At 37.2% G+C, this 20,120-nt stretch overlaps 1 protein-coding gene across 2 annotated transcripts in view; it reads right to left on the bottom strand.

The window, feature by feature from the left end:
• Positions 1-259: 259 nt before the first annotated feature.
• LOC133641991 (ran-binding protein 10) overlaps positions 260-20,120 on the bottom strand; it is a 58,040-nt gene continuing 38,179 nt past the window's right edge. The window contains exons 4-15 of one of the 2 annotated variants that reach the window (XM_062036165.1): positions 15,956-16,123; positions 15,822-15,844; positions 14,815-14,999; positions 13,579-13,691; positions 12,542-12,650; positions 12,324-12,472; positions 12,033-12,249; positions 9,324-9,463; positions 9,008-9,159; positions 6,472-6,583; positions 6,010-6,151; positions 260-1,990 (exon numbers count right to left, since the gene is read on the bottom strand). In XM_062036165.1, coding sequence (XP_061892149.1) covers positions 6,021-6,151; positions 6,472-6,583; positions 9,008-9,159; positions 9,324-9,463; positions 12,033-12,249; positions 12,324-12,472; positions 12,542-12,650; positions 13,579-13,691; positions 14,815-14,999; positions 15,822-15,844; positions 15,956-16,123 — 1,499 coding nt within the window. In that variant the 3' untranslated portion in view covers positions 260-1,990; positions 6,010-6,020. The remainder of the gene's footprint in view (positions 1,991-6,009; positions 6,152-6,471; positions 6,584-9,007; positions 9,160-9,323; positions 9,464-12,032; positions 12,250-12,323; positions 12,473-12,541; positions 12,651-13,578; positions 13,692-14,814; positions 15,000-15,821; positions 15,845-15,955; positions 16,124-20,120) is intronic. The other variant, XM_062036166.1, reaches the window with a different exon arrangement.

Raw genomic sequence — 20,120 nt, forward strand, 5'->3', positions numbered from 1 at the left:
ACAGAGCTATCTTGACCGCCACACACATTGTGACGTCAGTAAAGTCCAAGCAATAGCCTCAGTGACACAATGACAAAGACTTTCGGAGCACAGGCAGTCCACAAGGAATAGATGCAAAATGTGTACGACAATAAAGCAAAAAGGCTTCTGTTGTATGCTCATGGATGTATTTTAATAAAAATAATTCTGTCAAAACAGAATACAATATTTCTTTATTTTAACACATTTTCAGTACACCCCCCCCCCCTCCCCACCCCCCATTATGTTTTTTATTTTATAGGAGATTTTTCAAAGTCATGCTAAGTAGTAACAGTAACTATTAAAATAAAAATTCAAAAAAAAAACCTTACTACTGTTTGTGCTAAAACTAAATATGAAATCAAAAACCACAATAGGAGATTGGTTGTGCACTGCTTTGGTGTGCAATGCCTCTGTGAGGCCTTGGACCTTCTAGAAAAATCTCTTTTTGACCCCAACGAGTCAGTGAGCAGACCAGTGGTCATGTCTATGCAGGGATCAAAGCAGACTCGTACTCAAACAACCACAATAGCAAGGAGTTTGCTCACTTTAGGGATGAAATGGAAGGTTCTGCTTGAGTAACAACTAAAAAGCCTGTTTGCTCGTGGTAATTATTTGACTATTAGAAGAGACGATTAAGTTTCAAATGAAAAATACTTGAGTACATATTCTGTGATGAAACCCATAAATGTATCTCCTGTAAATATTGAATGAGTGGAAGTATACTTTGGAGTGGATCCATGTGTCACATGTCAGGGTGAAAAAATAGATACATCAAGCCATTGTTAATGCAGACATATGTTTAATTCAAACTATTTGGGGGAAAAAATAGATTACCACTAAGATTGTCTTTGTTTTCATAATTTTATATTTTTTATTATTTAAAAAATATATTTTTATAACTGTATCCAGTCATCTAAGTTACTTTTTGCTGGCAAGTGTGACTTGATCTATGTCTCTCGAGGGAAAGTGGTGTTCACTAGTAAGATTACCGAAATGTACAGTACCCTACGAGCCATTCTCCATACCATACAAAAGTATAGTTATGGCAGAAACTGGTAAAAAACTAAATGTTCTTTCAGCATAATAAATCCTCCAGTCATGTGACTATATTACAAGTCACAAATTTCAGGTTTAGGCTATATTTTTGCATTACAATTGATATAATTCACTCAATAGTGGTCTCATACATGTCACCTTTTATGACTGGACCTAGTAATTAGAAACATTATTTCTATCCATGCATGGATTCAGTTGCCATTTACTCATTAAAGCAATTAATCCCCTTATTATTTCTACTTACTACCACACACTGCAGAATAGACAGGATGCATTTGATTGACGAGTAGGGTTCACAAAACAGACACCCAATACGTCATGATTGGCTTTAAGCAACACTGTCGTTTGGAAAAATTAGTAGAAAATGGTGTTAGTGGCAGAATTTTGCTTCTGTATCCTTTGACCTTAATCACACTGGGTTAGCATAGTGCTTGTCTTTGTTTGGTTTAACAGTGCAACATGGATACACTCCCATATGTATATTTCAGGAACTTGTATCTTAGTAATGGGGATCTACAGGTGTTAGAATAAGTTGTAAGCATTGTGGAGCAGGATATGGTGGAAATTAAAATAAGTGAAATATTTCTTAAGGGAGCAAAAATCCACCAATGAAAAAAAGGGGATGATGAATAACTTTGTCAGATATGAGCACAACAAAGTGACAAAAAAACCTAAAATGTCTAAATAAACAAAAAATGTAATTAATCATCTTTAAATAGTGTCACACGTTTATTTGATAATACTAAATTAAAAAGGAAGCTTTCTTTTCTACTCTCCTTCTCGCCGCTCTTTTGTCAGGGCCACCGGCTGCGCTTCTGATAGTCAACCAAACACACCAATCACACGCATGCTTTTTTTCTCCGTAGCCATGACAACCTGCTGGACACGCCCTCTCAGTGCACTGAATAGAAACCTGTGGGGAGACAGATGGCGGTTAAAGAACAGCAATTTGGTATTATATTTCATTCAGTCATTCATTTTCTATACCGTTTGTCCTCATTAGGGTCACAGGTAAGCGGGAGCCTATCCCACTAGACTTCAGGTGAAAGGCAAGGTACACCCTAGACTGGTCGCAAGCCAATCACAGACTTTATCTAATTTTCCAGACTATAAGCAGCTACTTTTTTCTTCAGCTTTGAGCCCTGAGGTTTATGTAACTGTGCAGCTTATCAATGGATTTTTCCTCGCTAATGGCTAAATTATGGAATGGATTAAGCAAAGAAATTTAACAATGTAATAAAATGATTCACTTTAAAACTATACAAACGCAAAGTGTTTACAAAGTACAAAGAAGAAAAATCTTGTTAAACATCTTGAACCTTATTAAATAAGAGAACATTTTATTCATCTCCTCAAGAATGAATAGAGACATCAATGACTTTTTTGTTTGATCAGCTGTTTTAGTGCAGTGTTACAGGCACCGTTTTGAAACAATTAAGTGTATGTAAATAAACATTTACAAAATCTTTTTATGTGAATATCTTATTTTATAACGTACCAGTATATTCTTCGGCTTAAAGACCGTTGCGGCTAATATATGAAAAAAATATTTTTTTCTTCAAAAATTTTGTGGTTGCGGCTTATATACCGATGCAATATGGTATAAAAAAACAACCTTCCACACTTACATTCACAGCTATGGGCAATTTAGAGTCTCCGATTAACCTAACATTTGTAAAAAAAAACAAAAAACAAAAAAAAACTATATAATAAAAGCTTGATATCTGTTGGCAAATGAGATATTTTCAAATCTTTCATAAAAAATGCTGATCTACAGGGGGTCTGCAATTCGGTCCAGACGTACTCGGAAAAACGACAGAATTGTTTAGATTTTGGCCTCTATCCACAAGTTGTCCTTGTGTTGTGATAATTTGTGGTCACAATGCATTCCCATAAATGATTAATTATGTACATAAAAGAAAAGGGAACCACGTTGCTTCACTGACAAAGGACAACGTTACTCGTGTTCTTTTCAGGTAACTTTTTTCTCTTCGTTACAGTACATCACCCGATCGTGAGGCAGATTCTTCTGATAGCAGCGATTTAAAGAAAAGAATAGTAAAGGTGAATAAGGACGTGAAATTAGACAGCGTCTAATGCTCAGAAAGTAGAGAAATGCCTATCATGATTGGCTGAATTTATGCCCGGTCCATGCAGCTCAAATGCTTCAACCATCATTCAGGATAAAGATGATATCTTTGAACATGTTAAAGGAGAGGCTTTGTGTGGCCCTAAACAGGATTTTGTTTGTGGCCCAACTAATCCCATCGTCACTGCCACATACCCACAATCAGTATGTTTACAAGCACTGAATAACTCATTATTGACTTAATTTAGTTGAAAATTGCTTTTTAAAACACATTTAAAACCTTATTTGGTTTATGACTTTTTAAAAGAGGATATTGAAGTCTAGATGATGTGATCATCGATTATTGTATCTGGCGTTCTACACATATGTCTGTCTTCCCCACGTGATAACCAGGAAGATCAGTAGCTGGTGCACTCTATGACATGTTTATGTCTTAGTTTCATCAATAGTCTTTTTCATTAAATTTTTGAACCAGTGGCATCATTGGGTCTTTTAGCGGGGCTAAAGGCTCCCTAAAATACCCTAAAACCTCACTTAATTATTTGGTGTTATATTTATTTTTTCACAAAATAGTGCTGACAAGTTTAATATTAAGTAGCCAGAAAGTGAGCTTTAGCAACCTTTCAACCTGTAATTATTCACTTAAATATGATTATAAATGTCAAGTTTCCTTTTACTTCACAGTGTAAAGTTCAGTACACAGTATAATTTATGCAGGATTAATATTTTTTGATAATAATTGGTATAATTAGTGCATATATTGGAGGATAAGCCAACTCAGTCTTTAAAAACTAACACCTGTTTCGAACATTAATCAAGGTTCCTTAAACGCACCACAATTATGTGCTATGAGATGCAGACGTGGAACATAAAAAACTTTGTCCGATGCAGCCATAAATATAGAAATTATATTTATACTTCTTATCACCTCATACTGGTTCCTAAATGTTGGTGCTGTGTGTGAAGGCATACATGTGAGCTTTGATGAAGTTATGACATCTGTGTTGAGTGAACAGTTCCAAGACGGGTTTTCCACTAACAGAAGGGATAAAAATGTTGCATTTTTCCAAGAGGTGGCGTAGGTTCTTATATACATTCCTAATTTTTTTCAAACAACCTTATTATTGAACACTGATAGAAAATGTTAATCTAGCTAAACTTTTATGACTTTAGATCTAACTAATTTTTAAAATAAAAAAAATCTTTACAACAGCCAAGGCGTTGATCATGTGGCCCCACGAGTAGTTGTGGCCCCAAACAACCGCAAGAGTTGGCCGGCAGTGACAGTGGACCAAGTTTTGCTGACAGACCAATTGGCGGAGGCGGAAATTTGAAAACTTTTTACTGAATGAGGACGGAAAAGTAAATGAAAGCGTGTAAGTGTGAAGGGCAGGCCCTGTGAATTGATGAATTTAATATGAAATTAATGGTGATGGTGATGACTATTTATTTATATATGCACCTTATTGCTTTTTTATCCTGTACTACCATGAGCTTATGTAACGAAATTTTGTTCTTATCTGTGCTGTAAAGTTCAAATTTGAATGACAATAAAAAGGAAGTCTAAGTCTAAGTAGCATAGTGTTCTAATTTTTGAGACTTATCCTCACAATGTTTCTCCCTCCCCTGCACCGCACCTTCTAGTGTGCGAAACATACATCCATCCATCCATCCATTTGCTACCGCTTGTCCCTTTCGGGTCACGGGGGGGTGCTGGAGCCTATCTCAGCTGCATTCAGGACAAGTCACCACCTCATCGCAGGGCCAACACAGATAGACAGACAACATTCACACTCACATTCACACACTAGGGCCAATTTTAGTGTTGCCAATCAACCTATCCCCAGGTGCATGTCTTTGAAGGTGGGAGGAAGCCGGAGTACCCGGAGGGAACCCACGCAGTCACGGGGAGAACGTGCAAACTCCACAAAGAATTACAGGAACAGACTAAGAATATAGTAAAGAATATGTATCTTTTTTCAATACTGTTTCATTTAATTATTGCATTTAATCTTTTTATTGCTACCGTGTGTTCTTCATGTGCTCTGTGTACAATGTGAGAGACTTAGGTGTTGATTTCTGTAAAGTATAGGTATAAATTCAGAATGAGGACCGCATGTGTACTTCACCATAATGCATTTGAAATAAACAATCGAGGAGTGGTCAAAGTGCAATCTCTTTCACAAAAAAATGGTACATCCACCATTTTGTCAGTTCCTTACTGCTTTTATTCATATGTTTTATTTTGTCAGTCCTTTACTGCTTTTATTCATATGTTTTAGTAAGTAAGCATGCACTATTGACTTTAGATCAGGTTACTTACGTAGTAATGTGGCCATTAGTGATTATTCAAATGATTTGAATGGTCTTTAGTTTATGGTAATTAAACATTTACATTTCTAATAAAATGGAAGAGGAGGCATAGACAAAAGTGAATGAAGCAAGGCACATACACAAGCAGCAAGTACAAATGGCAAAGGCAAAGCTGAAATGAAACTCAGAATTGAATGATGTCCAAGGATCCACACTACAAGAAATCGATAACTACATCCAAATTTTAAAAACATTACAGTTATATTTAAAATCAGTTAAAACAAACATATTCCAGTTACTTTTGACCCCTGAACATTAAAGTATATGCAATATATTTGTAAAAGTGAAGGTGTTTACTTCAATCACATTTTAAATGTGGTGGTGTGTAAAAGCAAAACCATTAGAATACTTTTGAAACTTACTGTGTCAATGTGTGTGCTTATACACATGTTTTTATAAGATGTATTTTTGTCAAAACAATAAATACATTTTCATTTTTTCCTGTACTTTCTAGTATAATGAATACTTACCAACATAAGGGCTAGAGCAAAAAGTTGTCTACTCTGGCAAAGGAGCAGGAACCAGATCGGACCCGAGCCATAAGCTGTACGCACTCGGTAGCCTGACCCAGTGCTAACACAAGAGGAGGCTGCTTGGGCAGATTTTGGGACTCTGGACATGATAAAACACAAGGTCAGAATAGATTGCAGTCCAAATGCATCAGCAATCACGCATAAATGATCCATCACACTCTTATTTCTTTCATTATTTCTGTATTCCTGAAAATGTTTACGTTTAACTACTGAGTTGTTTTCAATTCTCTATATTACTTTGTATGTTTTCTCATTAAGATGTGACAATAAAAACAACATAAGTTGACCAACACTATTTTGGGATCATTTCGTAAGAGTACCGCCATCACTTCATACACACAGCGGACTGTGTTTTGATCGTACACACTACATAGATGACCAGTGAGTGCTTTTCTTTACCCAGAATGGCGCTGTTGAGTGCAGAGCACAGTGACTCTCTCTGCGTGGGGTCCAACTGCTGGCCCACGGGGCAGTTCCATGGATCAGAGTACGCTAACAGACTGAATGCATCCTGCATTAAGACATACACACAAAATCTCAACGTTACAGTGATTTTGACTGACAAATTACCTAGACTGATTTCAGTATTGTAAAATGATACGATACACCAATACAAATACTTTTTGGGACGTACTTAGAATTACAGGATTCTAAAACAAATAATTTGGTAAATTTACCCCCCTTACAAAGACATGAACAATACATAATTTTTATGGCAGGTTTATTTTTACAGAGAGAAACATACTTATTTGTTTATTTTTAATAAATTCAAAGAACGTATCCCACAGATTATGAATGATAGGCCAGTTAATAGCCCATAAAGCACACAAATTAGTTCAGCTCCTTCTGGTGAAAACGAGTGAACTAAAATCTCTCAGATGTACACAACAACCCTGGTGACGAACTGTGCTTGCGAGCAAGGGTTTCTTCACCAAGTACTAAGTCACGTTTTTTTCTTTAGAATTTAATACTTATTTCATTCAGCAAAATACAAACTAATTTATAACCAAATTCATGTTTTTTCTGAATTTTTGGTTGATAATCTCTCTATGAGCTAAAACGAACATACCAAAGAGATGGACTTTAAAGGGGTCAGCATACAAAACAAGATGAGGATCAAATCATTATTTAGAACCATTTGAATAGTTACATTGTGACCATTGCCTTTGTTTGGGGGGTGGGGGTGAGTGGGTGGATGATGACAATTAGAAGGGCCCACACTGCCACACACACAGGTAGTGAATGAGGTAGAAGGGCCCACACAGATATTCTTTTAGGGGGCCCAGAATTTCCAGACACTGCCCTGGTTGTGACATTATTATGGGAATAATAACCACAAATAATGACAAATAGTAATTATTTGGGACACAGGATTAAACAGAATGCAGTTGTACCTCGATTTAAGAGTGTTTTGAGATAAGACCTATTTTAGCTAATTGTTATGCTTGAAGTTGCAAACAAAAATTGCTAGTGTTAGCTTATAGCTAGAGATCAACATAACTTTGTTTGTCCAAGCACGGGAAGGAAGAAAGTTAGTGTGGAAGGACAATGCTGAGAAGAAGTAGATGATACTCATCAAATTAAATAGATACAAAATAAAAAACATGACAGAGAGAGTGTAGCCAACTTGAGAACGCAGTTGGAGTGCATCGCTGCTAGCCTGCACCATACTGAAGCAGAATGAGTCTAACAGCAACCAATAATGTTAAAATATTATCCAAACAGCGGACATTAATCCATGAAAATATGGAGAAGCTGCTAATGGTGTATTTGAGTGGGAAGCAGTTCACAGGTGGTACTGTAGAGTCCACTCTCCAAGGTAAATGCTGTACATTATTATTACATTACTTCATAAAACTATGATGGTTGTTGGTAGTACATTATATTGTATTGTTTGTATACAATACAATATTTCTTATCTACAAGTTTTTTGTTTTTTTTAAAGTATGTTACATGTTAAAAATTGTGTTGTTTTGGGGGCCCAAAAAAAAGATTCTGTAAGACTTTCCAAAAAGAATGGGTTGTGGTAAAAAAAAAAATATATATACCATATATATATACATATATATATATATATATACATATATATATATATATATATATAATTGATTATTATGAATATGTGATAGAATTATGACTGTAGTTCCTTTAAAGAGGAAGCCAGTTTCACCAAGTTGGGACATCTATGGAAAAAATAATCTGTTTAAAATTAAGTAAGTGACACACATACACAGAACATTAATGTGAAAAGCTAAATTAAAAGTCTCAATAAAAACCAAACACAAAAAATGCTTCCTTTAGAACTTAATATATTACATCCAATTGCAGGCATGTAAATTAAACTTAATGAAAAAGACTGAAAATAAGCAGAGAGTCTGGGGGTCGGAGGTGGGGGGACAAGGGGAGAAACCTCCCCCGAAGCTCCTGGTTTTTCAGCAATTTTACATGCAATAATTCACAAAAAAAGCACAATTTAAAGATGTTTTAATGTTTAAAGAATTGAAAAATTATCAACAGCGTTTACATAAATACATACCCCATTCATCCAAATTAATCACTATGTCTGATTCAGTCACTATGTTATTTAGTCAAAACAGTAATTACAGCTTGTGTTCACATCCACAGGATTTCCGACTATAAAAGGAAAAATCACATGCCTGCAATTGGGAAATGTAAAGTATCTGAAGCAAAAAGAGGAGCAAATTGTGTCTTTCATAACTCCTCAGATCTAGGTGTTGTTGAAAGAAAATGTTACAACTGACCTATTATAATTTTAAAGCTCCAGCAGCTTTAATCTTATATTTCAAATTAATCTTGATCCAGCAGTAAGACAGAACGTTGTCATCAGGAGTTCAACTAGTGCCATCAGGATAAATCTCTTTGGCACAGTTCTTGCATCAGTTTTAACAGATGTAGAACAGCTGTGTGTGTATACCTGCAACATCTTCTTGTGTGTGGTGTTCTTGCCATATTCGCGACACAGCTTTTCATTCAGTGCCTGCAGCTCCCGCCCAAATTGTATCATCCTCTCTGTGGCTGCCTGGTTCCCTCCACAAAGTTGTCTGCTAGTTCTATATCCCTCATCTTCTGGCGACAGACACACATGCGACAACACAAATGCATACATTAAGCAAGATTCTTGTTGGTTGATAAACATAACAAGGAGAGTAAGCAATTGGCAAAGAACACAAAAGAGTACATGAAAAATGTTACGGAGTTATTGTGTTGCACAACTGAATACACTTCCGTACCCGTAACTCCATTGCCAATGCTGTTGTCGTCAGGCTGAAGGATCTCTTCATGTTTATATGTGCCGTTCATGATCCGAGCAGACGAGACCTCAACAATCCCATTAGTGTAGTGTTCTGCTTCTATTTCCATCTCACTGTCACTAAACAGAAATATCCAAAAACACAAACAGGAAACAGAAAGATTGTAATCATGGCAAAATATGATCCATCTTCTGTAATTGTCCACATTGTGTATTACAAGTATAAATGCACATATTACACCATCAAATGTCAACATTATATTGAAATGTAGCTGCACAATCTTGAAATCAATATAAAATAATTAAGTCATTTTAAATATACTTTTCGGTTTGCATAGTCACATACATTACCTGATCTACTAAGATCCTAAACAACATGCGCTAAATAGTGATTGCAACTATAAAAGTTTGCCCATGCACAGTGCAAAAGTGGTGCAGATCCCCTATTTAAATGAGTTTTTGTGTGTGTTTACCGGCTGTAACCATGGAAACAGTCATTTACTGCACATCCATGGGTTCATGCTCAAACCCGTAGGGTTTTGATATGTTGTGGAACATGCAGCACACAACTATAATCTGCACCAACTTTTCTGAGCAATATAGAAGCTCCTCCAGTGTGATTTTAAACCGAACCAACTTTTTAGCACGCCTAAGGTGGGCTCTGAGATACCAGCACTGCAACCACGATGGATCCAGATGCAAGAAAATCCAGTTTTGCAGGAATTTTATTACATTTTTAATATAGGAGATATAATTTGTTTAGGTCTCTGCCGTCTCCAAATCAGCCCTTAGGTCATCCGTCAGCTCAAAGATGGAATTGCTGGATTGATGTATGATATGTCAGCTTTTATAATTTCCGACAGTCCAAATATGCTGACACATGCACAGAGAATTGCCTAACTCCTCCCTGCTAGAATGGCCGCGGCATACCGTTTGAGCACAGCTGTGCCAGCTTGTTCGTATTTTCTAAACATGCTAAATAGAGATGCAAAAACAGCAACTGCAAACAATTTCAGACTTGATAAGTCAAATTGCGGGCACAAGATGATCACATTTTTATCTCCCTGTCACAGTACTTTGTGCAGTCTGATAATCTGCATTTATTCATACGGATGAGGGCAAACACGCTGAATGGATTTTGCTCACTATTTTACTAATTTAAAGGGGAACTACACTTTTTGGGGGGAATTTTACCTATCATTCACAATCCTTATGTGAGACGAGCACAATTTTTTTTTTTTTTATGCATTCTAACTCATAAATACACGCAAAAGTCAACTACAACGGAGCCAATGGGAGTCGCTCTATTCCGCATACACAGCGCTCCTAAAACAACCAAAAGCCTCGATCAACGTTTTATGTACATGTTGTAAGTATATGTGTAAGGTAGTAACAGGCAGATTCATAATAACATTTAATATTTACGTATTTTGGTGATTTTAAGGTAACGGCGACGTATTAATTTAACTTTTCCCTCCTTCAACAACAACTGACTACTATCACTAATCATGGCAGACTTCACGAGGGACAACAATGACTACTTTGGGACAAACGATGATCCAGAACCTTACAGTATATTTTTGAGCCTGAATAGACAGAGGATGAGCTGCAAGTTTTAGAAGCTGTGTGATAATTGGATCCAGCTTTTGTGAAACATAAGCATCACTATTGCTAAGTGCTAAACAAGAAATACAAACTACAAACATAATAACACAATCACTTACGGTACAATGTCTACTCTCACTGGAATGCTGACTGAGGGGATGTTGATATCTTCCCCTTTAGATGAAGAATTAATCATAATCCCCCCGGAGGTTAAAAAAAAAAAAGTGGCCGCAAACTAGCGTTTTTTTCCATCTTTCTCGCCATCTCCGGGTCTAAGGTGGATGTCAAAGTTTACCAACGTCTCAGTTTATGGCAACAACCTTCTAATATCCAAGTTAAATATGTCAATATAGCAGCATAAGCTAGTTGTGATCACGACGCCGCAAAAAATAGGTAGTCTGCGTTAGCGCTTATAATAACAATATCACTATCCATCCATCCATTTTCTACCGCTCGTCCCTTTCGGGGTCGCGGGGGTAGCTGGAGCCTATCTCAGCTGCATTCGGGCAGTAGGCGGGGTAAACCCTGGACAAGGCGCCAATTTGTCGCAGACAATTTCACTAATATTTGGTTAATATTCCGGTCAGGAGATGTAAATGGAGTATTGTTGGCGTTTTTTAGACGTTTTTTTAGAGTGCTTTATGGGCGCAATAGAGCACTCCCATCAGCTGCATTTTTCATTTTATTTCATTTATTTGTTAGGACAATGTACAATTACATTATGCATAAAGCAGTGACGCTTGTACCAGACTGTAGTTAAAGCTAGCCATCTCATATATGGCGTATTTTACGGATTAAAATGCATAAAAAAAGAAAACATATGTGTTCTTCTCTTACATAGGGGATTGTGAATGAGACAATTCAAAAAGAGTGCAGTTCCCCTTTAAGAGATGCACTCCTCAGTGCGCAAGCTTCGTGGATTATCTTTGCAGACGCAATCAAGTTTGGACGTGTTTTAATACATGCATACCTTGAGTAGATCAGGCCCTAAATTAATAGAACACTGACTAACCGATATTGACTTTTTTGACTAGTTTTTTTCAAGCCAGTTACTTGACATCAGATCACAAGTGAGCTTTCCTACCTGGTTTCTTGGTTGCTATTGGCACTGTGTGGCTGGCTCTTGGTAGAGTCAGAGGAATTAGACTCTGAGTAGTTGATGGATGAAGGTGAGGAGGAAGTTGACGAGGAGGCTGAGGAGGATGTGCTGGGGTATTTGACGATGCTGCTAATAACACTGCTGTGGCTCTTTGATTTTTTGGTGGGAGTCACCCCGTTACTGCAGGTTGGGCTGTCTACACCTGGGTAAGGAGAAAAATGCATGCATTCATCTTTCTGAAAATGCATCTGTTTTAACTTATAAAAGCAAGTGTACCTCCAGTGTGCGAGTGTGAATTTCCAGCACCTTGGCGAGGGCTAAGATTGGGTGAGGCAGGGTAACTGCCCTGGGACTTGGGAGAGCGAATGGTCAAGCAGCGAACCTCACTGTCTGTACCGTTCACCATTTCCACAAACTGACGACACCTAGAGGACAGAGCATAATGGTGTTACGTTTTTTATAATACATTCCGAGCTTTAAACATGCCATCTTACTTCAACATAAATAGAAGGTTTGGGTTGTGTTCTAACAGGCCAGGATAAAGTTGCTGAGTGGCTTCGATGGCTTCACCCACACGTCCTTCCAGCACCAGTTTCTGTATTCCTGTTTGCAAAAATTAATAGGTGTAATTTACACTATAAAATCAGATGGGTGTTACACAAGCAAAACACATGCCAAAAAGTAAAGTGGTATTTATAAGGGAGTTAAATATGTTTGCCTTGTTGCATTCACTAAACCCTTTAAATTGACCGGTAAAACCAGGGTTTGTATACCTTTTAATGAATAAAGGCTTCACATTTTCCTACCAATATTGTGCTTTTAGAGGTAAAGCAGCAACGGAGGTATGATGATAATAATGTTAAAGATTTTGTTTATTTCAAACATGTGTGACAGAACTACATTATATAACATCACTCAATTCACTATCTGAAAAGGAGTCGGAAGAAGCAGATCTTACTTTAATTCGACAACATTTCCATGTCTCAGCAATTACTGTCCTTATGTTTTGTGTTTAACATATTCATAATTTACATTTTGTGTTTAACATTTTCATACTTTACCAGAACACATGTGTAATAGTAGAGTTTAAAGCGTTAGTAGCTATCTTATTTGGTAATGAAGGATACGTAGCAGGGAAAATACAGAATATATGTTAAATATGACTGGTCAAACGATACAGAAGCATGGATGCCTTATAAATCACAAAGAGTGATACTGTGTATCGTTTTATCGTCCCAGCCCTAACAACAATGAAATATTCATTAATCAAATGTAGTGACATTTTTAATCCATGAATTAGCGGATGATCCCTATAAAACAGCAACACAGTATCAGAGTTGTGTCAATACAGCTAGTGAGTGTGCCATACATTCACTGAGGCGTCATTTACTCATCTTTAATAAATATCTTAGTTAAATTATAACAATAATGAATTTGATTTTATGCAGCGATTATCTATACACCCAAAGTGCTTTACAACGAGACCCAGCTGTCAAAGAAATGGACTTGTGAGTGTACTTCATATACATACTCTGTCTGTTCTTTATAGATGTCTGGTCTTCTTGTATCATGGTCTCGGTGGCTCTGGCAAAAGCTGTGGCAGTGGAATAATATCCGTGGTGGACTAGGTAGCTGGACACCATACTGAAGAAAAAATATAAAAATCATTAAATACAGTGGGTAGGGGAAGTATTCAGACGCTATTGAATTTTTCACTCTTTGTTTCGTTGCAGCCATTTTCTAAAATCAAAAGAGTTACATTTTGTATTATTGTACACCCAGCACATTGACAGAAAAAAACAGAAATGTAGATTTTTTAGCAAATTTATTAAAAATTAAAAAACTCAAAAATCACATGTATGTAAGTAGTCAGACCCTTTGCTCAACACTTTGTTGATGCACCTTTGGCAGCAATTACAGCCTTGAGTCTTTTTTAATACAATGCCACAAGCTTGGCTCACCTATCTTTAGGCAGTTTTGCCCATTCCTCTTTGCAGCACATCTCAAGCTCCATTAGATTGGAGGGGAAGCGTTTGTTTACAAGCAGGATGTCCCTGTATTCTCCTGCATTTATCTTTTCCTCTATCTTGACTAGTTTCCCAGTTCTTGCTGCTGAAATCCTGGTTCACTGTAGGGAGGGTATTGACCTAGTGATGAGCGGTGCCTGAATTCCTTTAAACGAGATGCCTGGCATTTACACCAAAGAGTTTAATCTTTGTCTCATCAGACTAGATAATTTTGTTTCTCATGGTCAGAGTCTTTCAGGTGCATTTTAGCAAACTTTTTACTAAGAAATGGCTACCGTCTGGCCACTATACCATACAGGCCTGATTGATGGATTGCTGCAAAGATGGTTGTTGTCCTGGAAGGTTCTCCTCTCTCCACAGAGGAATGCTGTAGCTCTGACAGAGTGACCACCAGGTTCTTGGTCACTACCCTGACTAGACTAAAATGAATGCAGCAATGTCCAGAGACATCCTGGATGAAAAAAGGCTGTAATTACTGCCAAAGGTGCATCAACAAAGTATTGAGCAAAGGGTCTGAATACCTATGTTTATGTGATTTTTGAGTTTTTTTTATTTTTAATATATTTGCAAAAACTAAATTTCTGTTTTTTTCTGTCAAGATGGGGTGCTGAGTGTACATTAATGAGAAATAAAATGGCTGCAATGAAACAAAGAGTGAACCATTTAAAGGGTTCTGAATACTTTCCGTAACCACTGTATACTCATATACCCTGACTTGACATTTGCAGAAGGTAACTTACTTTTGCAGGACAGCTTGCCAGTCACCCAATCGTTCTCCTATTGGAAAGCGAGCGATCATACCATGGATCTTAGCTCGCCATTCACTCATGTAGTCCTCAATGTCAAAGACAAACGGCTGCTGTCCAAAGTTTGCATCAACAATCTCACCAGGAGTTTGAAGTCCCACAGTGGGATACAGATTGGGCTGGTTCAACAGGAAGGTAGAAAAGTTGTTGAATTAGAAAGTTGTTTCAGTTTCATCTAAATTAAGTGTTGTTATCATAAATAGATCAAAGAAATCCGCTATGTTTGTTTAGCAAACCGTCATTATAATAATGTGCCTTGCTTGAACAGTTGTTTAGTGTTCACAGCAAGCTGATCCAATTGATGCTTGCAAAAAAAACACTAACAAAAACAAACAAAAAAAAGGATCATAGTTTGTAAAATAATTTCAACTTTAAAAAATTTTAGCTACAGAAACAATCAAATCACACAATACTCTCATAATGAAGATATGCTTACATGACGGTTAATGGTAAAGGTAGGGAAGAAATACATTTTTAGATGCATCGCCATTCGGACATGGACGATTATAAAATCGATTAGTGAACGTCAATAGCCAATTTATTAATTGGAAATAAAGTAATACTGACAGTTTTAAAATTTGGTTGACCGCAGCGAGCCACATAACCGAGAGATCGGACCAGCTCCTTTATTTTAGGGCACTTATGTTCCAGTTTAGCACATATTTCCATTAATGTGGGAATTTATTTAACTGTTTATTACAAATGCACTGTTTTTTTAAGTTGCAAGTGATAAATGCTTATTTAGTGAAACGAAAATAATGTAAAACTGCATCAATATACATAAAACGCATCAAATATCGATTTTTAAACGAATCGTAGAACCTGAATCGTAATCGTAACCGAATCGTAAGGTGCCCCAAGATTCCCACCTCTAGTGAATGGTACAAGAGTTTTTCAATAAAAGTCAAAGTCAACGCACTTATGTGATACAAAATACTTACCGGAAGGTCTGTGAAAGCCACACCTTTGAAAGCAAAAGGAAACATTTAAATTAATATGCATGAAGATTTCAAGAAGGCAACAAGGAATTTTTAGAACATTATTTTCTAAATCATGTTCATCCACCTCCACTGACCTAAACTGATGCCATTTTTGGTGTAAAAGCAAGTGTTGTTGATGAGGTTTACGCAACAGCCAATCACATCACCAGTGGTGAAAGTTGGGCCATAAGGTTGGCCAGTCCCAGAGGAGCAGAAGGAGTGGCCGTCATCTCCATGGTAACCATATGAGTGCTTGTCCCAACCTAAAATAGGACAAGGATTAGGATTAGCTTTTACTTTATACTTTCAAATCTTATGGGGGAAAAAATGCTGGAGCCCGTCAATTGAGATTGTCGTGACTCTCACTGGAATGACTGCCTGTTCAATCAAACAAACATAGTGTTGAAGAAAAGGTGATAGTTTGTCATTATTGTGTGCTGCTCACAATCACATTTTCCCAACTGATGACAACTTCCATCCATCCATTTTCTACCGCTTGTCCCTTATGGGGTCGCGGGGGTTGCTGTAACCTATCCCAGCTTCACTGGGGCGAAAGACGGGGTACACCCTGGACAAGTCACCACCTCATCGCAAGGCCAATACAGATAGACAGACAACATTCACACTCACATTCACACACTAGGGCCAGTTTAGTGTTGCCAATCAGCCTATCCCCAGGTGCATGTCTTTGGAGGTGGGAGGAAGCCGGAGTGCCCGGAAGGAACCCACGCAGTCAAGAATGCACTTTTTCGATTTTAAATTTACAAGCACACACTAAATGTCAGGATTTGCTTGGATTTTATTGATTTTATCATGTCCTTACCATTATATATGCGCGGTGGTCAAGCTATACTTGATAAAGTATAGGGATCTATTCAATTGCATAGTTCGATTTTTTTGGCAGCCGAGAGGCTAACGGCACTTCCAATTAGCTTTTTTAAGCAAATCTGTGCCTCCCACAAGAGCAGTTCAAAGATGTCAGCAAACTCTTCTGGAGTTGTGATCACATTCAATGGGTCAGGAAGACTTCAAAATTGTTAAAAAAAAAAAAAAAAACAGTAGCAGAAGCATTTTGTTTTAATTTTTTTGTGTGTCCTTTCCTGCTGATAGGAAGTGACGTTCATCATTTCTACAATGTGCCATGGTTTATACATCACTGGTTTGGGTGTTTCACTAGGAAAGCAAAGTAACAGAGAATAATGTCTCTAACCTCTGTCTTCTTAGCACTTATAGACGTGACAAAAGTTGGGTTGCAACTCGGTTGTGGAGGTTTTTTGCATGCCTTGCATGCGGTGGTAATACACACTCTCTGGGCTTGTGGTGGCGGATCTGTCTTGCACAGCGAATACTTTACCTTTAATGACCGCTGGTATTTGATTTCATGAAGCTTGACACACTTCTCTCTTCCACTTTTAACGCGTAGGTCTACTCGCTACCTCGCTAATTAGCAAAGCAGATCTCTTCTGCACCGTTCTATTACAATTTGTTTCTGGGCGCGAAACAGAACTTTGTTACTAAAAAGGACAAGGCAATAACTGTACTGGAAAAAGGAATTACTAGGCAGAATGACCAAGTGATAACTGGACTTGGAACCAAACGGGACATAAGGTTGCATTACTACCAAAAGGAAGTTCCTCTTCTGTTAATTTGACAATGTCCTTTAAGTGTGTTAGCACCCTGTGTATAACGATTTTTCTTGAAAATTGGGAACATACTCTTATTTGTCTATATCAGTCATTTTGTATCATTTGTGTGTGATGTATGTGGGGTCTCTGTACGGTAAGGTATTAGATTAATCTGCTGACAGGGATATTGCCTCTAAAGCCAGGCTCACTGCTCCAAAATGCTAATGAAATGGGCAGGTCTCCACAGCGGGATCAGACACAGAGGTCAGCAGTAGAGAACATTGTGCTATATTAAGGGACGCGCATGCAATGATGCATGAGTTCCCCACAGTGTTAATTTTGACAGCAGTTTTTGATTTAGTTTTAGTTATATTTTAATCATTTAAATTGATTTAGTTTTAGTCGACTAAATTCCTCAACATACTGGTCGACTAAAATTAGAGTAAATGTTGTTGACTAGAATATTAAGTATAAAGTATAACACATTTTTGAAGTTGTCTTGAAACCATTTTTATGAAGGTTATTGCAGAGCATCTCAAAAACTAAATTCACAAAAAAAACCGCACTCCATGAATATATCAATAAATACATTCCACACTAACCTTACCGTGTGCATTTGTTTTTCAAATGTTGAATAATAAATGACCAAAATGGTCACATCAAGAAACAAACTCCACTACAAAATACATATATATATATATATATACAAACTAATATATATATATATATATATATATATATATATATATATATATATATATATATATATATATATATATATATATATATATATATATATATATACCGTAGTTTTCGGACTATAAGTCGCAGTTTTTTTCATAGTTTGGCCGGGGGTGCGACTTATACTCAGGAGCGACTTATGTGTGAAACTTTTTTATAAATAGTTGATTTATATAGGCTAGTAAGGTAAAGTTTTGTACCTGACAAACTTTACCTTACTAGCCTATATAAATCAACTATTTATAAATACACATTAGTAGGCTAAATGAACCTCTTTAACATATGTGTGAAACTATTAACACATTACCGTAAAATATCAAATAATATTATTTAGCTCATTCACGTAAGAGACTAGACGTATAAGATTTCATTGGATTTAGTGATTAGGAGTGACAGATTGTTTGGTAAAGGTATAGCATGTTCTATATGTTATAGTTATTTGAATGACTCTTACCATAATATGTTACGTTAACATACGAGGCACATTCTCAGTTGGTTATTTATGCATCGTACACTTATTCAGCCTGTTGTTCACTATTCTTTATTTATTTTAGATTGCCTTTCAAATGTCTATTCTTGGTGTTGGGTTTTATCAAATAAATTTCCCCAAAATATGCGACTTATACTCCAGTGCGACTTATATATGTTTTTTTCCTTCTTTATTATGCATTTTCGGCCGGAGCGACTTATACTCCGAAAAATACGGTACATCACATACTTATTTTCTTTATGTATTAGCTTGAACAATTCAAATCTGGTCGTTTGGGTTGTCAAGTTGTGCAAATAACTGAACAATGTGCCGAGGACATCGATTAACCTGCACTGTACTTGCTTATTAAAGTGGCGGACAAGCTTGCCCATTGTGTACACCAAAAGTAGTAGTAGAGTAAGCTGTGTTGCTCCTGCTCTACAGTCTTTAATAGTAACATTTATATATATACTGACAAATTTGTTTTCTGTATTTTTGGACTGGCTCTTTGAACATTTTGGATTGCCGACCCCTGTCCTAGTGTCATTGGAGCCGAAGTGTACAACTGTGTTCGCGTAGCGAGTGGTGCGATTAGCCTGTCTTATGTATTTACTTGGCCTGTTGCAAGTCAGTTCCCTAAGACTAGCTTCAATGCCGAGTGCTCTGGTCCCGGGAATACACTTAATTATGGCTGGTTTACTAAACTGTATGTTCCGTGTGATGGAGTCCCCTATGACTAAGGTGTGGTGTCCGGTAGACTAGGGTGTGGGATGAGCTAAAGGGCTAAATATATTATGCCTACTATGTCACCGTGGCTTGTAGGCCGCGTCGGGCAGCTACAAACTGGGCTAGTCAGCTCGCTACAGCTAACGCTGACAAACGTGTCTGCAGCGTCTAAAGTTACGAAATTACTCTGGCGGATACGGCCCTCTACAAGGGCCAACCTATCCATGAGAATGCTGCACGAAGAACAGGGAGCCATACTCACGTTGGTTCTTTCACCGAGTCGAGTTCTTGTTGCCTTCGGAGCAAAAGGCAAAGGGTAGCAGCGACGTGAGGGAGTAGACGCCTTCGGAGCGCAATGGCTTCGGACCTGGACTAGCTTAGCTTTTTTATCTTAGTAGCTAGCTAGTTAGCTTTTAAGTGGCAAACAGCACAGCACGGGACTAGTTTACCTTTGCCAACTTAGCAGCTAGCTAGCTGGAAGAGAGCAGTGAAACGCTTTGTAAGTTTGACAAGACTACTAAATATGTTGGAGAAGGAATAAAGAAAGCTGTAAAACAATTATAATAACTTATCACAGTTAATATCATTGTGGTATAGTTAAATGTGCTCAAAAAGTACTGATACACACACTGAAATATTTCCACCGAGTTATATATTTTTAAACTTAACTGAAACAAATAGACACACTGTTTGAAAACC

The sequence above is a fragment of the Entelurus aequoreus genome, linkage group LG24 (genome assembly GCF_033978785.1).
Source record: "Entelurus aequoreus isolate RoL-2023_Sb linkage group LG24, RoL_Eaeq_v1.1, whole genome shotgun sequence".
NCBI lineage: Eukaryota > Metazoa > Chordata > Actinopteri > Syngnathiformes > Syngnathidae > Entelurus > Entelurus aequoreus.